At 33.6% G+C, this 27,041-nt stretch overlaps 2 protein-coding genes across 19 annotated transcripts in view; one reads left to right on the top strand and one right to left on the bottom strand.

The window, feature by feature from the left end:
* Positions 1-17,269, top strand: part of Hdac4 (histone deacetylase 4) — a 101,246-nt gene extending 83,977 nt beyond the window's left edge. For 13 of the 16 annotated variants that reach the window (XM_083100207.1, XM_083100206.1, XM_083100213.1 and 10 more), the window contains 13 exons: positions 3,302-3,421; positions 3,896-3,978; positions 5,319-5,428; positions 7,293-7,430; positions 8,164-8,261; positions 8,381-8,518; positions 8,817-9,153; positions 9,382-9,819; positions 10,143-10,412; positions 10,829-11,175; positions 11,363-11,917; positions 12,038-12,177; positions 12,352-17,269. In XM_083100207.1, the coding sequence (XP_082956333.1) occupies positions 3,302-3,421; positions 3,896-3,978; positions 5,319-5,428; positions 7,293-7,430; positions 8,164-8,261; positions 8,381-8,518; positions 8,817-9,153; positions 9,382-9,819; positions 10,143-10,412; positions 10,829-11,175; positions 11,363-11,917; positions 12,038-12,177; positions 12,352-12,415 (2,838 nt within the window). In that variant the 3' untranslated portion in view covers positions 12,416-17,269. The remainder of the gene's footprint in view (positions 1-3,301; positions 3,422-3,895; positions 3,979-5,318; positions 5,429-7,292; positions 7,431-8,163; positions 8,262-8,380; positions 8,519-8,816; positions 9,154-9,381; positions 9,820-10,142; positions 10,413-10,828; positions 11,176-11,362; positions 11,918-12,037; positions 12,178-12,351) is intronic. The other 3 variants (XM_083100199.1, XM_083100215.1, XM_083100208.1) reach the window with 3 other exon arrangements.
* A 417-nt stretch (positions 17,270-17,686) lies between these two features.
* Positions 17,687-20,175, bottom strand: Tfiis (RNA polymerase II elongation factor). 3 transcript variants are annotated; one of them, XM_083100222.1, is made up of 4 exons: positions 19,966-20,175; positions 19,262-19,439; positions 18,807-19,159; positions 17,687-18,697 (listed from the first exon to the last, which is right to left on the bottom strand). In XM_083100222.1, exons 1-4 carry the CDS (start codon positions 20,032-20,034, stop codon positions 18,362-18,364), a joined length of 936 nt encoding a protein of 311 aa, XP_082956348.1. In that variant the 5' UTR covers positions 20,035-20,175; the 3' UTR covers positions 17,687-18,361. The 3 variants fall into 3 exon arrangements, with proteins under 3 accessions (XP_082956348.1, XP_082956349.1, XP_082956350.1); XM_083100223.1 differs by having other exon boundaries at positions 19,958-20,172; XM_083100224.1 differs by having other exon boundaries at positions 19,962-20,172.
* Between the last annotated feature and the right edge of the window lie 6,866 nt (positions 20,176-27,041).

Genomic DNA, 27,041 nt, shown 5'->3' with positions numbered 1-27,041 from the left:
CTGATTAATTTAGAATAATAATTTACCTAGCATACCAATAAACGAAGATCTGAATTTTTGCGCAAAAGATGAAAACCAGGCTAATCGAAAAATTATTCAAAATGTGTAATCTCTTTCAAATATGAGAATTTTTATCGAATTGCACCTAAAAAATTTTGAGTCAATTTTTTTGTATTTTAAAGTCATTTACGTATCAAATGCGCGAATGTTTCAAAATGTTTATAACATATATTTTAATACTTCAAATTTTTCATAACTTCAAATCGTTTATATAGAACTATTTTGATATATAGAATTATGCAGTTTTACTACAAATCGATAGCTTTTCCACTTCACATAACACGTACTCATCGTGACGCTCGTTTATTGTAATTATGCATGGATTCATCCTATAATCTTCTAACGCGTGTACCATCGCGTATAAATATGTCATAGAAAATTGCTATTCACCGACGCGAAACGAAGGGTATAAATTAAAATAGACGTGTTTGCAGCATGTTTTAGAGTAACGCAAACTTTGAATTAATATCATTTCGCATACATAACTCTTATTGCGTATCAAATCAAATCCAATTCTATTACATTCCAAGTGGAGAGATCACAATTGATCAAATAGAAGTCTATTTATCGTTAATATGAGTACTTTTTACCAATTTAAAAAATTCATTAGTATTTTGAAATATGAATAATAAAGAGTGTTTATCATAAAAATCGATGATTCATTTATTTTTTATCTTTATTTTTATCTTATATTTTATTTTTAATTATACTAAAAAAAATATCTCGAGTAACGTGCGACTAATAAATAAGTTGTATCACGATATATGAATTGAATCTCTTTTCATTTCAACTTGATTGGACTTCGAAGAAGACTTTATTGTGGACGAACGAGAAAGAGAGAGGGTTTTGATTCATTCATCCGTTCTCCTCGCACCTTTGATCGACATCCCATAACGTCTATGCTATTTTCGGCCGCCGAGTTACCGTAAACATACCGTTGCACCTGTGGCGCGTGCCGACGTCACTTCCGTCTTCGGCAAACGGGGGAGGTATTAACAGGTGCGCGCAGGTGTTTTCGTTCTCGCAGGTGCATTGCGCGCAATAACTGTCTCGATTTGTTTTATTGGTCGATTGTGCTTTGTATATTATCATGTCACGTCACGCTTTCTTTCGGTTATCGATTAGCACACAATGTTATTTCATCGATGATTGTAAGTACGATTTGTTATATAATGGAAACTAAAGAGATTAGATGAAAGTGTTTAATTGTGAACATGATGATATCATTTATACATGAGATACAGGGGAAAAAATGTCGTTATTACTCAAAAATATAAGTTATTATTTATTTATTATTCGAAAGTAAAATTTATCACGTTTTTTAAGACTCTAAAAATTTGTATATAGAAATATATAAAATACAAAATTTTTCTGTAAAATAAGGTTAAAATAAATGTAAATTTCTCCTCTAACTTTGATTAATTTTTTAAAATTATTGAATATACATATATTAGGTCATCATTTTGCATTAAATTCATTATTTATATATTTCTACATTAATATCGTATTATTTATGTATTTATTTATTATTTATTTATTTATTTTTATTTATTTATTTATTTATTTACTTATTTATTTATTTATTTTGAATTCGACTGAGTAACTGACTTATAAACTCTTATCTAACTCTAACTATATTAAATAAGAATTTAAAAAGCAAACATAAAATACAAAACTTTTCTATAAAATAAAATTAAAATAAATTTAAGTTTCTCTTAACTTTGATTAATTTTTTAAAATTATTGAATATACATATATTAGGCCATGTTGCATTGAATTCATTATTTACATATTTCTATATTAATATTGTATTATTTATGTATTTATTTATTATTTATTTATTTATTTATTTATTTATTTATTTATTTATTTATTTATTTATTTTGAATCCGACTGAGTAACTGACTTATAGACTCTTATCTAACTCTAGCTATATTAAATAAGAATTTAATACTCGAATTGACAATACGAAAATGCGCGGGCGAGAAAGCAACTTGGCGCGTAAGAGAGAGCGCAGCCTCGTTAAAGACGCGTTCCACGTGTGCGGCGGATTATTAATTGGCGAATGACGAGACGTCACGCGAACGAGAACGATGCCAGACTGCGTAGAATAGAGCCGTGGTGACGATGTCGATGAACTCTGTGGAACGAGTCTCGTTTTCCGCGGTCAGTCGCGAGATTATTCGGAAGTCTCTTCGAGCGACAGGGGGAGAGACCCAATGAATCTTATCGCGAACAAGCGCGTTATCCGACTTGGGAGTCGGATTTCTAAATGTGTTAATAAATGATTCGACACTCTGCGGTCGAATCATGCTGTTACTTCGTTCTCCGACGATTATGGCCGAATCACGGAGCGGGGGGGACGTCAATCGGAGCAAGAGATTACGCGACACGCGAATTAAATTGATGCTCGATGATGTCCCGGGATTTCGCGCAGGCCTCCACGTTAGATATCCGATTTATATTATATCTCTCTTCTTTGTACTTTGTCTGTCGAAGAGTCAAGATAGTTTTTTTATCTCGCATATTTCGTAATAACTATTGATATGTTTCAGAATCTGATCTCTCCTTATTTTTCCGATGTTTTAATGAGGCTTTCCACGTATTTATTCTTTCCGTTACTAACAAAGATATTCGATCTTCCATAAATTGCATATTTATCTCTTGTAAAAATTGTCTAAAAAAACTAAAAATATATTTAATTTTTCTCTATCTTGTCAAGTCAGTATAGTTTTATCGTGTGAGATACAAAATTTTACTTGGAAATTATGACTTCCTCTACGCGAGAAGAGTAGGCTAGATAGCATGTGGAAAATTACCATTGAATCCCATAATCATTAATACAGCAGCTGTAGCGCATTTCGTAATCGAGCTAAAACCATTGATATAATAACGCGGAGGATACAGTTTGCGTCGCTTATAAATGATAATTTGAATTGCACAGGTTATGCGTACATGCCGGATTAAATCAATTAAGATGCAATTCCCGGGGGAAAAGAGGGGTAGAGGGACGGATTTAATAAATGTTGCACATGCCCTTCTACATAATCGCCAATATACATTACCGCGAATTCGCGAATAATTGTTTTTGATCGAACATAGTTCTCGCCAACCATTAATAAAAACTGCAATTTTACATTGCTTTGCAAAATCCTGTGATAATATTTTCGAGATGAAAGCATATAGATGAAAGTAATAAAAATGAAAATTTTCTCAGAACAGAATTTTGTTTCTGCCGCAGCTCTGGGAGCAGCAGAAGCTAGAAGAGAAACGAGAAAAGGACAGGCTGGAGGCTCTCAGGAAGAAGGACAAACACGATCACAGCGCGAACGCGTCCACAGAAGTCAAGCAACGCCTTCAGGTAAGTTTTTGTTTCTTTATTTTTTTTTAAATCACAATATATGTATATAAATTTTTAGCACATTCGAATTGAAAATTTTATGCAAAAAGTTGCCTTTATTTATCGATTTTCAAAAAAATATATATTTATAACATTGTCGATCAAGAAGCGATATTATTTTAAAACTATGTATGCGATAAACAATTTTTAGCAAGAAATATAAAAAAGAGAAAATAAATGATTTAGCGTAGATCGAATTAAAAATTAAAGATGTTAATAAGCTTTTATTTTTTCCGTTAACGTAAAATAATTATTTTATTTTAATTTTTCTGAAAAATAGTTTAATTAGAAGTCAAAGAAGTAGAAGGAGTTTATCAGACGAGCTGAGTTTAAGTATTGTGTTTTTCCGAATTTTCACATAATAAGCGATATGCATTCTGAATCTGTCATGCGAGTCTATACGATTCTCTATTTACAAAGTGCTTACGATTATAGAGCTTCCTGGTGAACAAGAAGCAGAGAGAGGCAGCCGCTGCGGCGAACGGAGCTGTACCTGGTACACCCGGATACAGGAGCTGGTAAGTTAACATATGATGTGGGATGAAATAAAATAAAATTATTATATTTTAAGATATTTTGATAAATGTGTGTGGTTCTGGTATATTTGGATTCGGAAAGATTTTCTTGTATAGAAATTACTTTTTTTATAAATAAAATTGACACACATACATACAGTGAACACAATCTTATTCCGCATTTAATATTGAATGAATTTTATTTTGGGAAAGTAAGAGATTCGATTGTCGATCATTAGTGTAAACCATTTTTATCAAATATTTTTTTTTTACTTTTAAATTTAAGGAAGATTTCTGTAGATATTATTCTTCTAAGAATTCATCTCTTCTATTAGGAACAAGTGCTTAGAAAAAATATATTATGGTATTATATTTAGATACAGAACTTTCAAATTTCACTTTATACTTTATTACAAATATATATATTAAAAATACTTTTATTTACCGCATACATGTCTCTCTTATAATTAGAGTAGCGCTGAATATTTATGTCCTTTTTTATTTTTACAAATAGAGACAGGTCGCCAGATATTATATTATTCCATTTTTAGGATAATTAAAAGAAGCTAAAAGGAGCTTTGCTTGTCGATGTCCCGATCGGTTTTGGACGGCACCGAATCAAAATTTGCACGTAGTTTTGATTTTAATGGGTCGCGTCGCGATCGTCGTCGTTAGTCTTCGCCGCCGCCGACGAAGTAACGGTAATAGCACAACCTGGCCCAGTTTTCCATTTAGCAACGGCCAAAGTGCTCTCGACGTTATTTCCTTGTCCCCGCCGATGATAATCCCTGTCTCAGATGTGCATACGCAATATTTCGACTTATTTATACTCGAAATATCATATCTTTTACTTCACCTAAGTTATCTCAGGGCAAGTTGTAAGAAAAAATTATGTCCAACTTATGAAAATGTCAATACGATTTCACGCAAACGAGATTAATATCCCCCAAATACATTAAATTTTACTTAATTAAAATTATTTAAATAATTCTTTATTAAGAAAATATAAGAAATATAAAGAAATATATAAAATATATAAAATATAAATTTGTGATATTAAAACAAAAAAATTAATTTTATTTTACCAAAAATTATGCGCTTTTTATCTTGTTAAAATAATAGTGATTTAATATAGTCGAATTTTATTTAATCTTCATTTAAAATGTTTTTATATCTTACTTTTTAAATCATATGAATCATGTGTAATTATTAAAAATTGCAAACATACTCTTTGAGTGTACTTTATATTCCATTATTCTTTTCCTAGACTATTAATTAATAATTTGTTTGGATATTAATAATTTTAATATAAACAGCGTGTTTCGAATTTTTCTCTTGTCCAGGTTGCAACCACAATCGGAATCATCCAGCACCACGAATGCGGCGCATCCATATCGAATGCCGCAGATGCTCCAGGAGAAGTTCGGTGACGATTTCCCGCTCAGGAAGACAGGTAATTGTCCCGGGGTGTATCAAGTGACTTATGCATAGCTCTCGTACAGGTAGTTTATGTGTGCCGATAGAATGTGTCTACTAAAGCATGGTGTTTCGCTATCCGAGAACCGAGTTGAATCCCAGAGCAGCTTACGTCGATATATATAAATATATATGATGTTTGCTTTTTCCGATTATGATTTTATCCGCCAATATAGAGAAAGACAATGTGTGCGATTCTCTTCTTCGAGATAAGATTCGCTCGATCGGATTATCCGGTGATAACGTCGACACCATACGACAAGTCGATACGTCGGCGTGTTTGATCTCTGAATTAATTATTCGCGATCCGAGTCCCCGAATTAGTTTACGCGAATATCCGTCTTTCCTCTGTGCACGTGACACTTTTAATTTATGCCTGCCCGGCTTTAAAAAAAAAAAGTTAGGATCGTTTGTCCGTTCGCTGGCTCTCGTTGAGATGCGTGCGCACGTGCTTGTAATTTATATCGATCACTTGGCGAACGAATAATCGCCTATTTTAATTCGCCGATTGCGCATACTTATATGAAGAAAGCACCAATGTATAACTTGTATATAAATAAAAGCACTTGCAGCTTCCACAGTAAGAAAGCACGCACGCGACGGGTAGTCTCTCTTGTCCCCTCAGCGATTCTTTTTATTCTTTAAAAATAGCATCTTTATTTCTCGCGACGCAATCCATTACATCAAGATAAATGGTACGATTTCCACGAGCTCATAGAATTGAAAAAGTAAAGAGAAATCTGGGAAGAAATATAGAATATATATCTTTTTCTCTCGACAAGTATTAAAGGATAATTATATTGTTAGCATTGGAAGATAATTTTTTTTTTCATATTTAACTTTTTTTTATTATAATAAACTATGTTTTATTATATTTGTTTATATTCGATATTTGATCGCAAAAGAATTAAATGAAGAAATATTTGATTGACAATATTTTTATTCGTGTATTTTCATATTATTTAATCGTGAAAAACTATTTTTCTATATGAAAATATACGCAATAATAGTGGTAAATATAAAAAAAAGTTACTTGCTTTTTTTTTGTGTGTATATTTTATCACAAAAATTTACGTGTAAAATTATAATTATAGCGTTGCAATTACAGAATTTTACATAATTTAAATTTTAATTAAGGTTTCAGTCCCCGTGCAAGAATTTCTTATAAATTGAATCTGAGGAATTCCCTTCTCATTCGTCTAATAGTTCTAAGATTATCTCTTCTTCTTTTATCTTTTAATATGGATTTCATCTCACCGTGCAAAAAGCTTTCCATCTTCATTATTTCGCGAGAGAGCTTTCTTCGCCCAATCAAAGTAGAAGTCAAAGTGTCAGAAATACTACAACAAGAGAGGATATCATAAATTTCATTCGTGTATGATTGCAGAAATATTTACTAATTCGATATCTCAAACTGCTTGATTTAACGTCTCTTAACTTGCTTAAATACACACTAAATAAGTTAATACATAGTACTTTTGCAAACGTACCTCACTCTCACTCGTTTGTTACTTCAAAAAATATCATTTTTGACATTTTAACCGCTTGACATTTAGCCCGCTTTGACTTCCACTTTTTAATTACAAATCGACGCGCAAACCAGGCGAGTGTCACGAGGAGGCCTCTCTGAAAATTTTCACTTCGCGAGTTTTTTTTCGCGATTTCGTACGCGCCAGCAAAACGATAATACGAGCGAGCGAATGCGAGCGATCATGCTCTCTCGCGCCTTTTAGTCCGAGTACCTCTTTTCCAACCACACCTTCCTCCGCCCTCCCCTTCCCCCCCTTGCCCCTCTTCGGTATGACAATGACCGACTAACAACCGGCTGAAAAATTGGCCAGCCTCGGAGCCGAACCTGCTGAAGGTGCGACTAAAACAGCGCGTGGAGAGGAACATGGCAGCGTCGAGAAACTCACCCCTGATGGCACGTCGGAAGGACCGCCTGCTATCGCATCTCAAGAGGAAGTCGTTACTAGCAAGTACGTTCCTCTCTCTCTCTCTCTCTCTGTCTATCTCTCTCACACACACATTACATAAAAACGCGCGCGCACATTCGAGCTTCTTTCGAGAGGACTACCGAGTATCCTAGATTGAGAGTTCTCTCTATTTTTCCTCTGCGTGAGCATTCGCCGAACATTATCTATCTATCTATCTCTCTCTCTTTCTATCTCTCTCTTTCTCATTGCACCCCGAGTGAACGATTAATTGACTGTTGAGTTTTTGACGTTTGCTTACTTACTCTCCTGTAACAGCATGAATTAGACTTCTATCCGATTAACATATGTAAATTAGTGCTAAAAACTGTCAGCTGTCTTTCCGTTGGTATTTGAATGAGTCGCTTGACGAGAGACTCCCCGAATAATGCGACGGATCGAAAGGTGTGATCTGAAGCATGTCTTTGGACACACTTTTGAACGCGTCGTTTGTTCGGGTCGGTTCCTCGTCACGCGTCGTCGCGGTCGAGATTTATATATACGTGTTACATTACGGGTGTATGAGGAGTCGGATTCTTTTCGGGAGATCTCATCAAAGTCACACGTCTTTCTTCTTTGAGACAATCGCGTAGTAAGCGAGATTAGATCTCGAGTAATGTGAGCGCGCGATCATCATCCGCGATTATTTCGCACATTTAGTTCCTGTTACGCAACGAGGTGACACATGTTGTTTATTCCTTTACTAAGGTTCCGACGTATTAATTGTACGTTTTTACAGATTCTGGCAGCAATCCTGAATCCGGGCCTAACTCTCCTCCGACTGTGAACAATTCTCAAGCCAGTCCCACTGCTGGAAGCAACACGGCGATACAGGAAGTAAGCTTCCCACACACACATACACACGCATACATTTTTGTTATGCCGTGTATATGAATTTTCCGAATCATCCATTACGAGAATATTCGCGAGAAAATGTTTGGGCCGATTTGTTGCAGGAAGGTGAGAGTCCTGCGTACGGAGGACGTCTTACTAGTAGTAGTCAACAAGGCAGCCTTTCGGATCTTTCGCTCTTCAGTTCACCGTCCATGCCTAACATCTCGTTGGGTAGACCCCATGTGCCGTCGAGCTCATCGGTAAATTTGTCTTTTCACTGTTTTCATCATTATGATTTACATTGTTGTACATAATTTAATTTTATGTTTTCCCTTCTATACATTTGCTGAAATGATTTTCCTTTCCTTGCTTAGAATTTTCTTTGTAACCACACATAACAGTCTAATATTAAAATTCAATTTTTCTTAATGCAAAAGTCACTTGTTATATTTATTTTGAAAAATCGGATTTTTGAAAAATATTTTGTGTTTTCAGAACAATAAGACAGCATTGATGAATCTTTTCGAATATCTGACAGTTGCTATTTTCTTCTTGCAGAGTGGGACGAAACTGGCGCCGGTTTCGGAAGCGGAAGTCCGCGCCGCGTTCACGGCACGTCTTGGGATGCCTCTCACCGGTCAGATGCTGCACGGCACCCTACCGTTCTATCCGTCCTTGACGGTCATCGAAGGCGAACCGGCGTACATCCACAAGCAGATCCAACAGAACTTGCAGGAGCAAACGGCGCCGCCGTCCGCGGCAGCGGTAGCAGGCAGCAGGCAGCATCCGGCGGCGGCTGTGGCTGCGGCAACGGTGTATCACACCGCGCCGCCGATCACGGATACACAAGTAGCTCACGCGAGACTTCATAAGGCTGGTCACCGGCCTTTAGGTAGTATGTTCCCTCTTTGTCTTCGTAGAAGCTCTTACACCGTGCGCGTGCCCTGTTCCAATTGGACAATGGACTCTCTTGAGATAAGTGATTTTAAAAAACGATACTGGACAGCCATCCAAAGTTTCTCGAGGAGAGCCATTGCCGCGAAACATAGCACGCGTTTTTCAATAACCAATGTTATCGGCGATTCCAAGAGTTTTACACGACTTTTTCTTTTTTATCGCGTAGGTAGAACTCAATCCGCGCCACTGCCCCTGGGTCACCCAATGTTGCAGGGCGGCATAATCGCACCGACCACTCATTATGAGGAATATCTCGCGGAGAAACAAATACATGATCAACAACAGGCACACAACTATCTGAAACAACAGATCCGTCAGACGGTGCTAACGCGAGTGGGCTCGCGTGGCCAAGCCAATCAACTGGACGAGGCACCGGAAACCGAAGAGTCTGAGGTGATAGATCTCACGGGAAAGAAAGATCATCCTGAAGAGAGCGAGATCTCGAAGCAGCAGAGGGATCGCGAACAGTTTCTGCAACAACAAAGAGATCTCATGATGAGACATACGCTGCAGACGAACGAATCAACCGTCTACGCCGGAAGTAGGACTTCTCAATCGGCCAGACCGCTCTCGAGAGCGCTTTCGAGTCCTCTTGTACACTTAGGTAAAGCTTTTAATTCTTTTGAGCTTTCTTTATAGATGCACTAAAAGAGTCTTGTTTAGTAATCATTGAGTATGCTTTTGATAAAGAATGGTTTTGCTTTGATGCGTTGAATAGATTTGCGTTTGTCTTCAATCAAACTGTATGCAATTTGAATGTTTCCTTCTTCCAATCTTTGTAGAGATTAAATAGAGAAATAATACATGCCTAAGTTTAATCTACAACTTATAAACGATCTTTGTAGATTTGTTTTTTTTTACGGATTTAATTAAATTTTCGGAATTTGACATTTGAATATTTTTAACTCATAAAGTTTGAATCTAAAGGTCCTCAGGGCAACAGCGGCGATATGTTCGCACGAGTTTCTCCCCATCGACCCACTACTGGATTAGCATATGATCCGCTGATGCTGAAACATGCGTGTGTTTGCGGCGAGACGGTCAGAGGTCATCCTGAACATGGTGGCCGATTACAGAGTGTGTGGGCCAGACTCTCGGAGACGGGTCTCTTGCAGCGTTGCGATCGAGTGCGCTCTCGCAAAGCTTCGCTCGAAGAAATCCAAACATGCCACAGCGAGGCGCATGCGCTCTTATTCGGTGAGTCTTGCTTTTTACTTGTCTTATTTTTTCATCTTCATCCACAATAACTTTAAATGAGATAAAACGTATCATAATTTTAAGGTTAATATTGTTATTCTGAAAATTTAGAAAAATTTTAAATTAGAGAGAGAAAATTATAAAATTTTATAAATTTTTTTATTTGAAACTAATTGTGTTATTTTTAAAATATGGAAAATTTCTAACTGATTTGTATGATTATTGAATAAATATGTTAATATCAGCATATTGATGTTATAAATTAAATCGTTAAATCATAAAATACTTTTAAAAAATGAAAGAAAACAAAAAAAATCATGCTTTAAAAAATAAAGATGCTGAATCTTAAACTAGAGAGCAATTTTATCTATTTATGTATTTATCTATCAATCAATCTAATTTCGTAATGTGTGCAGGAACGAATCCATTGAATCGACAAAAGCTAGATATGTCCAAGCTGTCGCAATTACCCATCAAGAGCTTTGTTCGACTTCCTTGCGGCGGAGTTGGCGTTGATTCCGACACAACGTGGAACGAACTCAATACTGCTCCCGCCGCTCGAATGGCAGTAGGATGCGTCGTCGAACTTGCGTTCAAAACGGCATTAGGCGATATTAAGAATGGCTTCGCTGTAGTGAGACCACCTGGACATCATGCAGAAACTAACCAGGCTATGGGCTTCTGCTTTTTCAATTCAGTGGCGATTGCAACGAGGCTTCTGCAGCAAAAACTCGACGTTAGAAAAATTTTAATTTTAGATTGGGTGAGAATCATCAACATATGTAACACGCATAATTTTTTATTAAACGCGCGATCTTTGATTTTAAATTTACATGTCTTTATATAAACGTATACAACACATAAAATAATAGATTATATTGCAATTATAAACATTTTCGGGCACATTCTGTGATAAAATATTCAAGCAGTTTTCTTATATCTTGGAACAGGACGTTCATCATGGGAACGGTACCCAGCAAATGTTTTACGACGACCCGCGAGTTCTGTACCTGTCGATACACAGACACGACGACGGTAATTTCTTCCCTGGAACCGGCGGACCCACCGAGTGCGGCGCCGGCGAGGGTCTCGGCTATAATGTGAACGTGGCGTGGTCCGGCGGTCTGAATCCGCCTATGGGCGACGCGGAGTATCTCGCAGCATTTCGCACGATCGTCATGCCGATCGCCAAAGAGTTCGATCCGGACCTCGTGATCGTCTCGGCCGGCTTCGACGCGGCCGTGGGACATCCAGCGCCGTTGGGCGGTTACAAAGTCAGTCCGGCGTGTTTCGGCAAGATGACACAGCAGTTACTTAATCTAGCTGACGGCAAAGTCGTTCTCGCCTTGGAAGGTGGCTATGATCTGGCGGCAATCTGCGATTCGGCGCAGGAGTGCGTCCGGGCGCTGCTTGGTGATGAGCCTAGTCCACTTCGAGACGAAGAACTCGCGAGAATTCCCTGTCAAAACGCCATCGACACGTTGCAGAAGACCATCGCCATTCAGGTAGGTTTTTTTTATTTTATTTCTAAATATTCAGATGCGAAAAATTTTTTTTTAAAGGTGTATTATTAAATATAAGTATATATTTAGTTTTTTGTAACATTTAATATGTTACATTCTTAGATGTCACATTGGCCTTGCGTAAAACTCACTGCTCATACAGTCGCGATGAGCGCGATAGAAGCAAGCCAAAAAGAACACGACGAAACGGAAACGGTATCTGCGATGGCCTCTCTATCTATGCAGCAGCCTACGAACCTCACGTTAGTATTCATTAAGTTTATTTGTTGTATATATTGTCTATTTCTCTATATATTATTAAATATTATTAATAATCTATAATTAAATTTTTATATATATATGTTTTATATTATATTATATATATATATGTTTGTGTGTATGCGTTTTATATAAAAATGCATTTTTTGCTTGCACAGAACCACGCCAGAACATTCCCGAGAGGTTTCCGAGGAACCAATGGAACAAGATGAGGCCAAATGAAACGCATGAAGATTATTCTGCTAGATGTAGAAAGCATAATTTTCATTGAAACTGTGTAAATGCTCTTTGGGGTAACTAGAAGTGCATTTCTCAGTGCAAATCGAGGGACTATTGTCGCACACGGCTACTGTGACAGGCGCACGGTCAGCCGGAATTGTTCTACTTGGCGGGAACGTGATCGACGGCATGAAGCGCAAATTCATGCACAGAGTCCCAAATTTATAATTTTTAGTTTATTTCAGACAAAGGCGCAATAGTTGGATAAATAATGGCCAAGTAATAAGGAAGAAGTGATCTGTAATATTTCGGGAGATCACATAATGATAGTTTGCGATGATACATCGCAAACTTACGGATGGATCTCCTATTTTTTTCTTGTGCTAACATAAAGACAAAAAGTTGTTTACGAGTCTTGCAAATATTTCTATTGTTCTTCGCGCGTTTGAAGCGCGAGATTGTTGTACAATTAGCATACGGATGGCAAATTGAATTTGTCGTTCTGTAGAGACTTCTTTTTTTTTATTGTGGAACGCAAGATTTGTAATCTTTTTAATGAATCGCTAATAATATCATTGAAATGAATTCGAGCGAGCTAAAAACAACTTTCGCCCATCAATTGGATACCGCTTGGCAATTTTTCGATCTCAGTGTCTTATCGACGAACAACGAATGATTTCGAGACTCTGATATCGAATAAAAACTGGAATGCAGACATTTTGCAGTTATTTTTAGCAAAAACTATTTCTGTCTGGACAGTTCTATTTAAAAAAGAATCTTTAGACCAAGCGCATCGTTCGGTTAGAGAAAATATAAACACACATTCTCTTCGTTACAGACATCCACCAATACTTTGTTGAATCGTTATCGATGTGTAAGTAATGAGGCGTCGAACTTTCTCACAGCTATATAAAACAAGTCTGATGCATCATGTTGCCTTGGATAATTCGCAGGAAGAATTAATTATTCGTAATAATTCATGTATATATATTTTTGAATGCTAATTGCGATCTTAGGCATCTGCTTAAGACCAAACTTTTAACGAGTCGTATTTTAAACGAAACATTCAGGGAGACAAGTACAGGGAATTTGAGAAAGAAACTGTGTTAACCCGATAAATGCGTATCTTGAATCGTAGAGATTCCTTTTGCATATTGCGCCTATCGTTACACGAAAGACAACACGGGGACACATATAGATAATACGTACATTATGAGGAATGTATGATTTTCCGATACAAACAATCGCGTCCTTTCGTAACTTTCGGGAGCGTTGACAGTAGGGTTGATGATTTACTTCGAAGGCTTCGATATTCAAATTTTGAAACTTCGAAGATTCGAAGCTTCGATATTAAAATCTTCGAAAATCGAAATTTCGAAAGTTATATTATCGCAATAAATACACATTTATAAAATTATATGACAAAATCTGAATAAAACATTGCAATAATGTTGCTAAATTGAAAAATATGTTAAAAAAGTTTTTATTTTCCATCATTTTTAAACATATTTTTAATATATAATTTTTTAATAATTTATTTTTTAAATAATTTTTTGTGTACATATATTAATTAATTCACTTTTATTTACAATATTTTCAACATTTCTCATATGTATTTGCAAGAATATATTTTTCGAATCTTCGAAGTTATCAAAAGTAACAGGTCGACAGCGTAAATGACTTTATTTGCATACGAATTCAATTTTTTTAAAACGGAATATATTTTTCCTACAAATCTCGTTAAACAGAAAGATGGCGAGCTTAATGATAAAACAGTCTACATGTAATCACTGTGGGAGATTGCTGTTCCTCGTCTCTCTTTCGTAATGAATAAGAAAAGTCTAATACAATTTCGATAATAAAATAAAAATGTTAATCAGTTAAAAAAATATATACTGAATATTTTATATACGCGGACTCTCCTCTTTCTCTTCATGATGATTCGAAGAGACTTCCCATTGGGAATATCCATTTGTTGTAAAAAAGTTATAAGAAGAGTTAAAAAACAAAGAAAAAACCAATATATTGTTGAATATGATTCTACGTCGAGCGCTTTTTGAATAAACTAAAAATAAGATACACGGATCTTTCTCTGGAAAGAGAGTATCAGACCATCGATGCGTGCATAAAAGGAGAAATGTTCTCCGAATTTTCAAAAATTTTCGCATGTACGTCAGGCCTTGCTTAGAAGAGTACCTACCGTGCGGTAGAATTGGACAAACGTGTATTTATAAAAGACAGTAGCGTTAGATGTATCTTCGCCGCGATCTATACATTTGTTGGAAACGCGTGTGCGTATCGTGCTGGTCACTGGCGCTTCATTGTTTTTCATCGTCCGCGATTCGCTTTCCCTGTTCTTCGAGCATTTTGGATTACGAGCTTGTAAAAGCTGCCTGCCAGTTGCGCGAGCATTTTTTCGAAACGAGGCAACAATTCGTGATACGTGATAAAAACGAAAAAAAAATTGATGTCTATATCTTAAGACGATATTATGTCGTATGCGCGATTATGTGCGAATGTATATGTGCAACGGCACGTGCGAATACTGAAACATGAGAAACTAAGATCATGCCGAGATTCTGAGAGCTGCCATATGTCGTTTCTCGACGCAAATTCATCGTCGATTATATTCGGTTATCACTAGATACGGTTGACATGAACAATAATCTTTAAATTCTTTTGCTACAAAGAAGAGTTACAAGACCGCGATATCCGAAATCACAAGTTTCATCCAAATTGTAATCTCACTACAATTAGTTATATTAAAATTTCGTAACAAAATTTCAGTCAAATTTGTATTTCAATTCAAATGATTTGTCTCGCTCAAGCTTTGATTCGCGAATATTAGATTAATAGAAATTAATGAAACAGTACATTTATGAAGCACAATGTGCATTGATTAAGATACTTGAAGATATTTAAAATAAATCGAGAAAGGAATTTCTCTCTCTCCACATTTCATTTCTTCTCTTTGAAATTCCCAGTACGATACATGTTGGAAATTAAATAAGTATATTTACTGTATACAATTTTTCTTGTCTATTTCTGTTACTACGCGAATCACTGCCAAAATAATTATGATATGGTACATGTTTCTTCACAAGCACGTGCAGTTGCATTAATACAATGTTAAAATATATGTTGTTAATGTTATCAAGTGCGAGAGGGCGAGGCGCAGAACGAATCGAGAAATATCGTTCTGACAAGGTTTTAACAACTTGGTTTCTTGCTGCGAACAAAGGCTGGTGTGATTTTTGTGATATTTTGTAAAAATAAAAAAAAAGCTAAGCTATATACAGTTAATTAAGAGTGTACATCGCGGAGATGCCTGTATATGTATGTATGTATGTATGTATGTATGTATGTGTGTGTGCGTGCGTGTGCGCGTGAGAGAGAGTATGTAGGAAAAAAAAAGAGGTAAATATAATTCACAGATACAAGCATTTATTTTTGTGTCGTGCATTTTACGAAGAAAAGGATAAAAAAAGTAACAAAGGTGAGAATATAACAGAACAAATCTACTAAAAAACGAATTATACGAGAATGCATATATTATATATATCGTTTGTCATGTAAGAAATAAAAAGATATATATATATATATATATATATATATATATATATATATATATCATATAATTCTATATACATATTAAAATATACCGACATATATGTACATTGTATATCCGTGTATTGCAAGAATCTCAAGTGTCTGTTACATGTTTGTCCCGATAAAAAAAAAATTCACTGAGGAAATGTTGCATGTATAAAAATCGCGACTCGATGTATATTAAGTATAAATATATATACGAGTCCAGCCTATGTGTGTGTATACAGTAAATTAATTAACAAAAGAGAGAGAGAGAGAGAGAGAGAGAGAAAAGAACGTTAAGAACGATTCGCAGCACACACCAGTCTATCGTTAAGACAGTAAATGACTCTATTGTAATATTATGGAAAATAATTTTAAGCAGAGAGAAAGAGAGATGTGCATATTTCTCTTGTTTATCATTTAAGAGTGACTTGTGGCCGTTAGTGTCACCTGTGATTGTCAGTCGAGCCCGTTTTGAAGTTCACGAAAAAATATTATGGGCCTACAAAACCTGGTTAACGTTGTTTATTGCGATATTTCTGTCCCCCCAATTTGTTCATCTCGTCACCATTGATTCCTTTATTGCTTGAGCTAAAGCTATTAAAATATCCGAAAGACACGGAGAGATTCGTACTCGTATTCCGCATTTTATATTAAATGTCACTCTGTATATATAAATCTGATCTTTTTTTTATTGTTTAAGAATTAAAATCACCCTTTTGAAGGGATTAATGTGGAATGTGAATACACAAGATAAAATCTTACAAACATTTAAATTTACAAAAGTTGCTTCTATTCATTATATACTAAATGTAATGACTATCTGATAATATAAACACACATTTTTTCATTCAAAATGAAATACAAATTTAAATAGTTTTTAATAAAAAATAATATGGAGTACGAATGCGGATCTTAATCTCTTAAACTGTATTGTTTGAATAGAATCGGCACGGTAATTTACGTGTTACGCGCGACTTTTGTTTAGAGCGAAAAGGAGAAAGAGAGAGAGAAAACTTACGACATTCCGGTATCACCACCCATAGCAAGTTGATACAAATTAGATGTAAATGAGTTATAAGTTCTTATTCGAACGCGCCGAGTATAAATGTGAATTTTAACAGAGTTCTACTGTTACGTTATTACACACATGCACGAATATATTGTCTATATTGCATAAGCTTAATGTAATAGTCATAAATTTTTTATGTATATAAATGTACCTCGTAAACTAATTTTAAATAAAAAGTATAGTCATTGTGTTAACGTTAGTCTATATGTTAGTTTATATATACATATTTAGAATGTCTTTAGTAAAAGTGCAACACGCGATGCAGCTTGAGAATGATGAAGCAATTTTTTATTAATACATGCAACTTGAAAATTTCAATAATTAGGAAATCTCATCCAATCACAAACTAAATGCAGAATATTTTTTATAAATAGAGAGAGGTAATCACAGAAAGTTTGAACAAGTAATCTTTCATACGATATACATATCTGTATATTTTAGAGATACAGATGCAATTCATAGCTCTTGTAGACATTATCCGACATTATTCGTACAGCACAGTGACAAAATGATTTATACCATATGATTATGCATAAGTGAAAACGTGTAGTGGAGTGACAACAATCAATACCGCGTGAATCGGACAATTGGAATAAAAAGACTTTAATAAATGCCGTTTACGTATTTTAATAAGTATGTATATAGATTCACACTTTGGAAAGAGACAATCTCCAAAAACTTTGAACTCTTAAGCAAAGCTAAAATCTAATAAATCGATTTCAATATGTACAGAGTATGGAAATTGATATTCTTCAAGGAAAGTGTCACTACAATCAATGGACCAATGTACAATCTGTCATTCACTGTTGTTTAGCAGTTGTGTATATAGATCTTCAATTAGAAATAAATTATCTCAGATAATTCATAAATTATTGAAGAAAAAATCGATAAAATAGGATTTATATATGTAATCCTTAAAATATATATAGAATCTTGAGAAAATAAGTTATCTCAGTGGAGAAATATATCTTTTTTTAAGAAACCAATATTTGAGATATACAATAAGAATTGCATATTTAAAATATTGTTGATTTCTTCATAAATGTGTGTATATGCATATATATATATATATACACATATGTACATATACACATACCTATACATATATATATATATATAAAATTAATAAACAAAAGTTTTTTATGACAAGATTCATGAAGATCCACATTTTCATAATAATTAATCAACTTGTTTTATCGAATTCTAGACGATGATTGAAAAATTTATTTCGTCGAATTACGCGATAGCGCCATAGATTCAAGAAATAATAATAATTGAAGCGAAACTTAGCAGAACTTCCATCGATTTCCGCATTCGTTACATAATACGAAGGTTGTCATCGGTTCATCGGCTGAGCGTGTCTGCACCTGATTATACGTGCAGTTACGTTTCTTGCATTTGCCGCATTTGAGCAAATCGGTCTTGGTTCCTTGGACAGTGGCAAGTTGCGCATCATTGATGGCCTCTTTTTTGAATTGTTCGCGTAGTTGCTTAATTTCGTCGCTTGCCATCTCCTCCGCCGTCATTACCGCGAGACGAGCAGGTGTAATTGCGCCCACAAGAAAGTTCATTCGTAAATTGGGATTCTTCGCATCGCGTAAATTAGCGATTCTGCTACGTACCTTGTAATTGAACGGATAAAATTGTTATCAATATAATTACATATTTTTACGTATATACATGAAAGGGAAAAAAAAATTTTGCATGCAAAATAATGAGATGTTTAATTACCCTATTTTTGTATCTGTTATCAGTATTTTTGAATTCCCCATATATTGCCTCTTCCAATTCTTCTGCCAACTCTTCTGGACTGGCACAACTATCGATGACTTTTCCATCTACGCGTAAAGCTGCTATTAATAGTTCTCTGCATTTTAATCTGACCGCATCTGTTGTAGTAGGAGCAGGAAAGGTCGCCTGTTTCCTCTGAATGTCTTTATTTGGCTTTTCTTCCTTCACTTTGACATCAGCAGCATCTGTCATATCCTTTTCCTTCTTCTGATCGTTTTCCTCCTTTCCCTTGTCCGACTTTTCATCTTTCTTCTTTGAACTACTCGATGAAGTAGAATCCTTCTCTTTGGATCCTAATCATTATATATATACCTCATATAAATTATGTTTCTTAATAACTCTTTTTCTTACATATGTATTAAACTCAATTATATGCTACAATTATACACACATACCAGATAAGAACTTCTTCCAATTCTTAATAAGAGTCTTTGATAAAGAAATAACTTCTTCATCTTTACTCGATTTTCTCAAAGCATTCACAGTCATTCCAATGCGTGTTTTAGTCAAGAGTTCCAAGTTAACAGGCAATTTTTGAAGTATCTTGAGCAATTCCAAAGCTTGTTCCTGGCCCTGATTAACAAAGAGATTATATTGCGCATACACAAATATTCTTATCTTAATATATTAATTTTGTGCGGTATATATGTGTATATCGTCAATATTTCTATATATTAACATTTCAATATTTTAATTTGTTTTTGCTTCACAGATATTTGTAGAAAAAGCTAAACATTGTTGCAAAACAACAATGTTTACTTATAACAGGTACAATATGGGAATGATCAGACATTGAAAACTGTACAACTACACGAGACTTGTCCAAAGTATTAAATTTGAGATATGTTAAGTAACGTACTTTTCTGTAATAGATACATGGAGTGTGTGATACTGTATAACGTGTGATATGCTGACTGTAATCTATGGTAAATATTATTTCGAGGAGAGAGCGAATATGTCACGATGGTATAACTTTACGCGGCTCGAGTGCTCGACATCGACGTTGAAAAAAAATGCAGCGCCTTCCTTGAGGAAGCTCGCCTTACGCGGGCTCGGAGCCCAATATACGATGCGATCTTTATTTTACTCACTTACTCACCGTCCCGTCACCGCTCGACATTTTATTGAGCTTCTTCTGGATGCGCAACACTTCTTCCTCGGCGCTCATCGTCGGGTATCTGCACCAAGTTCCGCCAAATCACAAAATCGGTTATAAACAGGCGCGAGAGATGGACAAACAAAACTTCCGTCGACGCTACAATTGTACAAACCGCAATCGTTGACCCGCCGGTGGCCTGGGATTACGAGATGGTGGACTCGAATATGAATGTGAGTAAGCAGGGGGCCTATTACGGTTTTTGAAACGAAGTGAAAATAAAAAAAGTGAGGAAATTTACTAGAGTATCTACAATTTCATTTGTCGAAATCTAGTAAATCTGTTCACTTTTGTAATTTTCACCTCGCTTCAAGAACCATAATAGGCACCCTGATCTGCCAATGAAACGGCATTCTTTGCTGGGAGCTGTTCGTCTATTCACGATAACATTGTAGCCAATCACAGTGATAGCTGCGTAGAATTTTTTCATTGAATCAACCAATCGGAAGATTCTTGAATTGGTCACGTGGGCAATCTGGTAACACTTGTTTGACAGTACGTTCCTTCTTTAGTGTAAGAGCAGAGAGAAGACTGAGAGATGTCATGGCCCGCTTTTAGGTGATCCCTGGAAGCGATACTCCCTCTGTGGACATTAAAAACGTGAACATGAACTACAAAGCCAATGTCCACGAATGTTCTCAGAGGGTAACATATATGTCTCTCTGATAATATAAATAATATAAATAATTTAATTAATAATAATTTATTATATTATAAAAATATTAGTATGTTATTTATTATATTATAAAAATATTAGTATGTTCTCTCTTTCCACGCTATTATTTATTTATGTGTGTTCTTTTTCTTCTCAACATCATTTATTTATTTTTTATTTATTTATTTATTTATTTATTTATTTAGCTCGCTCTAAGTCAGTCTTCTAAAATGCAAAACTAAATATTATAGAATTTAACTTTGAAAATAAAATAATCGAATAAATTCAAATAATTAGCATAACAAAAGGTTCCGCGATAAGTTATTTAATAAATAATCAATTTTAATTAATTAATGAAAATACTTCTATAATTTAATATTCCGCGTTAGCGTATATTTTATAATATATAAAATATTTCGGCAACGCGAATTATCGATAACACGGTGTTCGACTTTGGCAATACAAAAAATAAACAGTAGCGCGCTATGTTAAAGCTTTAATATTAGAATTAACTATATTTCGACCAATGTTTTAATTTTCTCAATCCTTGTTATTAAACAATATACAATTTAATCGAAAATCGATTAAATGATAGAAATCCAAAATATTAAATAATTACTACGATCGTTGCGATTTTTACGGACAAAAAAAATAATTATTATTATAATATTTAGTTACAAATATATTTCATCCGTGTTACACTTTATCGTTCTACTTGACAATCTAAATGTAATTTGGATTGTGAGAGAACATGAAGTAAATCAATCGAATTATAGATGCAAATAATTAGCATAATGAAAGGATAAATTGTTTAATAAATAATCAATTTTAATCAATAAATTAAAATACTTCATTAATTTAATATTCCGCGTTAATGTACATTTTATAATATGTATATAAAATATTTTGGCAACGAATTATTGATAACACGGTGTTCGACTTTGGCAATATAAAATATAAACAGTAGCGCGCTATGTTTCGGCTTTGTCATCATTCGCACTCTGACTCTCGAGTAATAAGGTAGTGGTGAGAAACGTTTCGTATTGTAATTTTTTTACTAAACACACACGATTATGATTAGTATCAAAACATAATTTACTTTAAATATTAATATAAATTAATTAATTAAAAATTAATTCACGACATGAAACTGTATCGCAACTATAAATCTTTATCGAATCGCAATCATTCATTACCGTGATTAAAAATTGAAACAAAATAATTAATATAACACATTAGAGAAAATATTAGACAATAACATATGAAATTATATAAATGAGATACAGATAGTATATATTGTAATATTTGCATGTCGATTGTGAAACGATTTATATAATTTCATATGTTATTGTCTAATATTTTCTAACGAGTAATATAGTGATACGCCGTTAAATTTCTTTTCTAGATACGATCGCGATTAACATCGGAAAATTATTTATTATAACAATATAATTAATTAACTTTTATAAATAACACATAATTAATATCTATATACATACCGCGACGAAAATTCTCGAATCGCATATTTTGTAAAATTTATTCATTTAATTAATTATAATAAGAATCATAGTAACAGAAATGTAAAATAATAAATTATAATATTTCGATATGAAATCGATTTTTAGGAGCAGAAATTATTTCTTTAATATTTATAGATATTTATAGAGTCGAATATAATATGTCTGCGACGTTTTATTGTTTTATTTATCAATCATTGAAATATAATTCGGATTATAAGGACGCAGTAAAATAATTGAATCGTGGATCTAAACAATTAATATAATGTAAGGCTCTATGATACATCATACAATCTTTTAATAAATAATCATATAATTAAAAAATCTATATAATCTAAAGTACTTCTATATACTTTAATATATTCCATATGTATATGTACACACACACACACGCGCGTGCGTGTGCGTGTGCGTGTGCGTGTGCGTGTGCGTGTGCGTGTGCGTGTGCGTGTGCGTGTGCGTGTGCGTGTGCGTGCGTGCGTGCGTGTGTGTGTGTGTGTGTTAAAATACGTAAAATATTTCGATGACGAACAAGACAATAACACCGACCTTGGCGGCGTAAACAATAGCGCGCTAATGTTTATATGCCATAGTCTTGAAAAATGTTTCGATAAAAAAATAATAATAACACGGTCTTTCGTACTAATTTTCTCGGCTCTATTATTATTCGCGCGACGACACTCAAAGAGTAAAGTAGTAGTACAAGGTGCTCCGTTAAATCCTTTTCTAGACGCGATCGCGATCAATATCGAAAAATTATTTGCTGTATCAAAATACGTAAAATATAATATAATATAATATAAATATGTATTGTTTACGCCAAGGTCGGTATTATTGTCTGTTCGTCATCGAAATATTTTACGTACTTTAACATATTTATATTATATTATATTATAATATAAAATATAATATAATACAATATATTTCGATATGACGAACGGACAATAACACGGTGTTCGGCCTTGACGATGTAAACAATAGCGCGCTAGTCATACGGTCTTGGTATTATTCACACGGCAACACTCGAGCAGTAAAGATCGTAGTGCGAAATACGTCGTATATTCTTAAATTAATTATTAATTAAACAATTATTATATCATGACTTTCAATTTTATTAAACTTTCGATCCTATAATTCGTATTAATATACATGTATTGCATATATATATCAATAATGAAAACAACATTTGTAATGAATTAGTATTTAATTTGATTTCATAAAAACGTCGAGCGAATCGTACTTCTCTATCCCTTATACAATATATTAAAGTGCGTCTCTCGTAATTATTCCGTGATCGGGAGTGCCGTGCAAAGTGTCTCGCAATCGTTTCTACATATGACTAAATATAATTAATTGTTTGTTCGCGAGTGAACATGAGTGCTGTGAAAGTGCAAGCAAAGGATGAAGAAAGGAGAAGGATATCTGCAAAAGTATCGGACAGCCAGAGAACAGTGAGAGAGCCTGAAGCAGCCAGAGGGATATGCGGTGAGTAATTTATAAAAATTATTTATTATTTATATTGTCTCGTTCCTGCGGATGTATACGCCATCCGTTATTCTGTCGGGAAGTACGTCGATGGAAGAAGATCGTCTCCGCGCGCGTTGTTAAGAGGTTGTTTAACATCAACGACGGTCAGCTGAGTCTGAGCCCAGCTGTCAAGCTGAGCGGTCGCGCGTTAAAATCTGTGTTTCGTTTCACGAATTATCTGAGTTCTTGTATGTTTCTCGTGGTTCTATGTTTCGTGATTCTTGTGTTTCAAAGAACCGTATTATTATTTTCGAGTGCGCGAGTGCGAGCGTGTGCCGATGAATTGTGTCGCGCGCGTTCGATACATATCGTTCCGCGGACGCAACAATATATATTAATTTGAAAATAGACATATTGCTTATTATTTTTTCATTTTCTCAATGGTATATATAATTAGCTCTAAAAATCACGTAATATAATGCATGTATAAAATATTCCAGGTTTTATTTTAACACATTTAAAGTATTTATAATAAAGCATTTATAATATTTTTGTTATTACTTAATATTTTTATATATAAATATTTTAATATTTTATAAAATATTTTTAAAATAATATAATTATTTAAATATTTCATATATGAAAATTAACATACTCTCTTTATATAATTATATTTTTCAAAAATTTATAATAAAGAAACATTTTTTTGCTAGTTTTACATTTAAAGTATTAATATCAGAGATAAATCTCTCTTAAAAGATAAAAAAATTGATTGCGCGTATAATAATTAGTTTTACAAAATAAATTATTTTGAGTTTTATAAAGAATAGATCTATAAGAATATTAATTGATTATATTTGAATTTAATTTTTGACATATTGATTTAAAAATAGAAGTGTGTGACAAGAATTAAAATTAATAATAATTTGAATTGTATTTAGATTGTTAAAAAGTTGAATGATAAAACATCGAATAAAATACACTTAATCTTTAAGTATCGTTAAAGAAATAATTATTCTTATAAAAATCACAATAAAATAAATTATCGTTTTATTGCTAAGTGTTAACTGTTAAATGCAACAGAAAAATTAATTACTTGATACTTTTTTATTATCATATAAAACGATAATAATTATATTGCGTGTGCGCACGTTGTGTTGCGATTATTATAAAAATTACACGGATTGTAATTAAATATTACTATTACTGTCAATTTATTTATTTGTCATGTATATTCGTGAAATTTAAATCGCGATTTTTTTTCTTATTTAATCATTGGGCAACATCGAAACTTAGTTTATCTTTTCGCGATAATATTTCTTTTAGAAAACCTTACAAAATACATTAAAATTCCGGGTACTCTTTCTTAATTGAAAGACATAATCGATAAATTTATTAGTGATTCTTTTGATTACGATAGATTATATCAGCTATATACGCCAATCTAAAAATTTCTAATAAATTTTACATTGTACGCATTTCTGATATTTTCGTGTAATATAATAAAATATTCTATGTATATATTCTATATAACAATTTATTATGTATATCAAATTATTATGAAAATTATAACAAAACTATGTGTAAAAGTTATTTATAACACTCACAATAGAGAATAAATCTTGAATAAAAGTCTCGAAAAATGGAAAATATATCTTGCAATATCTTCATTTTTTGAAAAATTATCTTACTCTCCGAACTTTTCTTTCTCTTTCTTTCCATATATATAATATTATTGTAAGTCCAAGCGTGTGTGTTATAATGCTCTCATGCAACATCAAATTATCCGTATTATTGAAAATATTTGAATAAATTTGAATATATATTTATTTGATGTTGATAGCATCATCAATTTATAAATTATATTATAATTATACTACATATTTTGCTTCGCATATTGTCGAATATTTTTCTAAACACGATTACGATTAGTATCGAAACATGATTTGATATAATTATTAATAATTAAAAATTAATTAACTTATAATAAACGACATGAAACTGTATTGCAACGATAAATCTTTATCGCATCGCAATCATTAATTACTGCGAATAAAAATTGAAACAGGGGATACATAAAAGGGGATAAAAGAATTAATTTTGTTATGATCTTTCAATTATTAATGCTTATTATAATAATTTCCTTAACGATATCTATTAGAATTAAATAAATTTCAACCAATACATTCAGCGGGACGGGACGCGGGGACGCAACAATATAATAAATAATGAATGTAATAAATAATTTATATTAATGACTTACATCATATCTTATTGATCCTTCCACTTCCAAAACCTCCTTCTTTCTTTAAATTTTCTTAATCGGCAATAACTCATAGAAGATTTCAACGACGAATTATAACAATAACGTAGTATAAGTCGAACTTGGCGATATAAACAGTACCGCGGTAATGTTTCTGACTTACATTCGCACAGTAACCTTGAGCAATAAAGTAGTGACGTTTCATATATTATCAAATTCTTTCTTTACATAGTCGACCCTGGCGATATAAACAGTACCGCGGTAATGTTCTTGACTTACGATCATTCGCTCAGTGGCTCTTGAGCAGTGAAGTAGTGATGTGAGACGTTTCATATATTACCAAATTCTTTCTCTAAACACAATTGCAAGTGCAACGAGGAACTTTTCGTGAATAAGTGTAAGTGCAACGGAGGATTAAAGTGCCACGAGAAAAGAGAGAAGGAAGCAAAAGAAAGAAGGAGGTTTTGGAAGTGGAAGGATCAATAAGATATGATGTAAGTCATTAATATAAATTATTTATTACATTCATTATTTATTATATTGTTGCGTCCCCGCGTCCCGTCCCGCTGAATGTATTCGTCACCCGTTGAATTCTTTCGAAGAAGATCGTTTTCGCGCGCGTTGTCAAGATATTGTTATAAACAACGACTGTCAGAAAGTCTAAGCCCAGCTGTCAAGTTGTGCGGACGCGCGTCTATTTGTGATCCGTTTTACGATTATTCTGAATTCTTGTATGTTACTCGCGATTTATTAAAATTCTTGTGCACCTTAAATCGCGTTATTATTTACGAGTGCACGAGCGTCAGCGTATGCCGATTGTGTCGAGCGCGTTCGATATATATCGCGTTCGATATATACCGCGTTCCGCGGACGCAACAATGTATAAATTATTTATCAATAATATATATATTCAAAATATACATATTTCTCGTTTCGATTTATTTCTTTGATTGTGATTTAATAGTGATTTTAAATTGTAACATATATAATACAATACTTATAAAAAATATTCCATTTTATTTTAAAATAATTAAAACATTTTTAAATTTTTTATTAATTAATATTTTCAGATACTTTTATGTTTCATAAAACATTTCAAATTAATATATTTATTTAA

This window comes from Camponotus vicinus, unplaced genomic scaffold (assembly GCF_025532165.1).
Source record: "Camponotus vicinus isolate PSW18456_S1 unplaced genomic scaffold, iyCamVici1.0 SCAF_5, whole genome shotgun sequence".
Lineage (NCBI taxonomy): Eukaryota > Metazoa > Arthropoda > Insecta > Hymenoptera > Formicidae > Camponotus > Camponotus vicinus.
The sequence above is the reverse complement of the archived record's forward strand: the minus strand, read 5'-3'. Positions and strand labels throughout refer to the sequence as shown.

Bases quoted from the DNA above. Each gene is read 5' to 3' on its own strand.
- Tfiis (XM_083100222.1), bottom strand. From the start codon at position 20,034: ATGAGCGCCGAGGAAGAAGTGTTGCGCATCCAGAAGAAGCTCAATAAA. The intron at 19,440-19,965 runs GTGAGTAAGTGA...TTTGTTAATCAG, and splicing joins TGTCGAGCGGTGACGGGACG to GGCCAGGAACAAGCTTTGGA. The intron at 19,160-19,261 runs GTATGTGTGTAT...TATAATGATTAG, and splicing joins TTGGAAGAAGTTCTTATCTG to GATCCAAAGAGAAGGATTCT.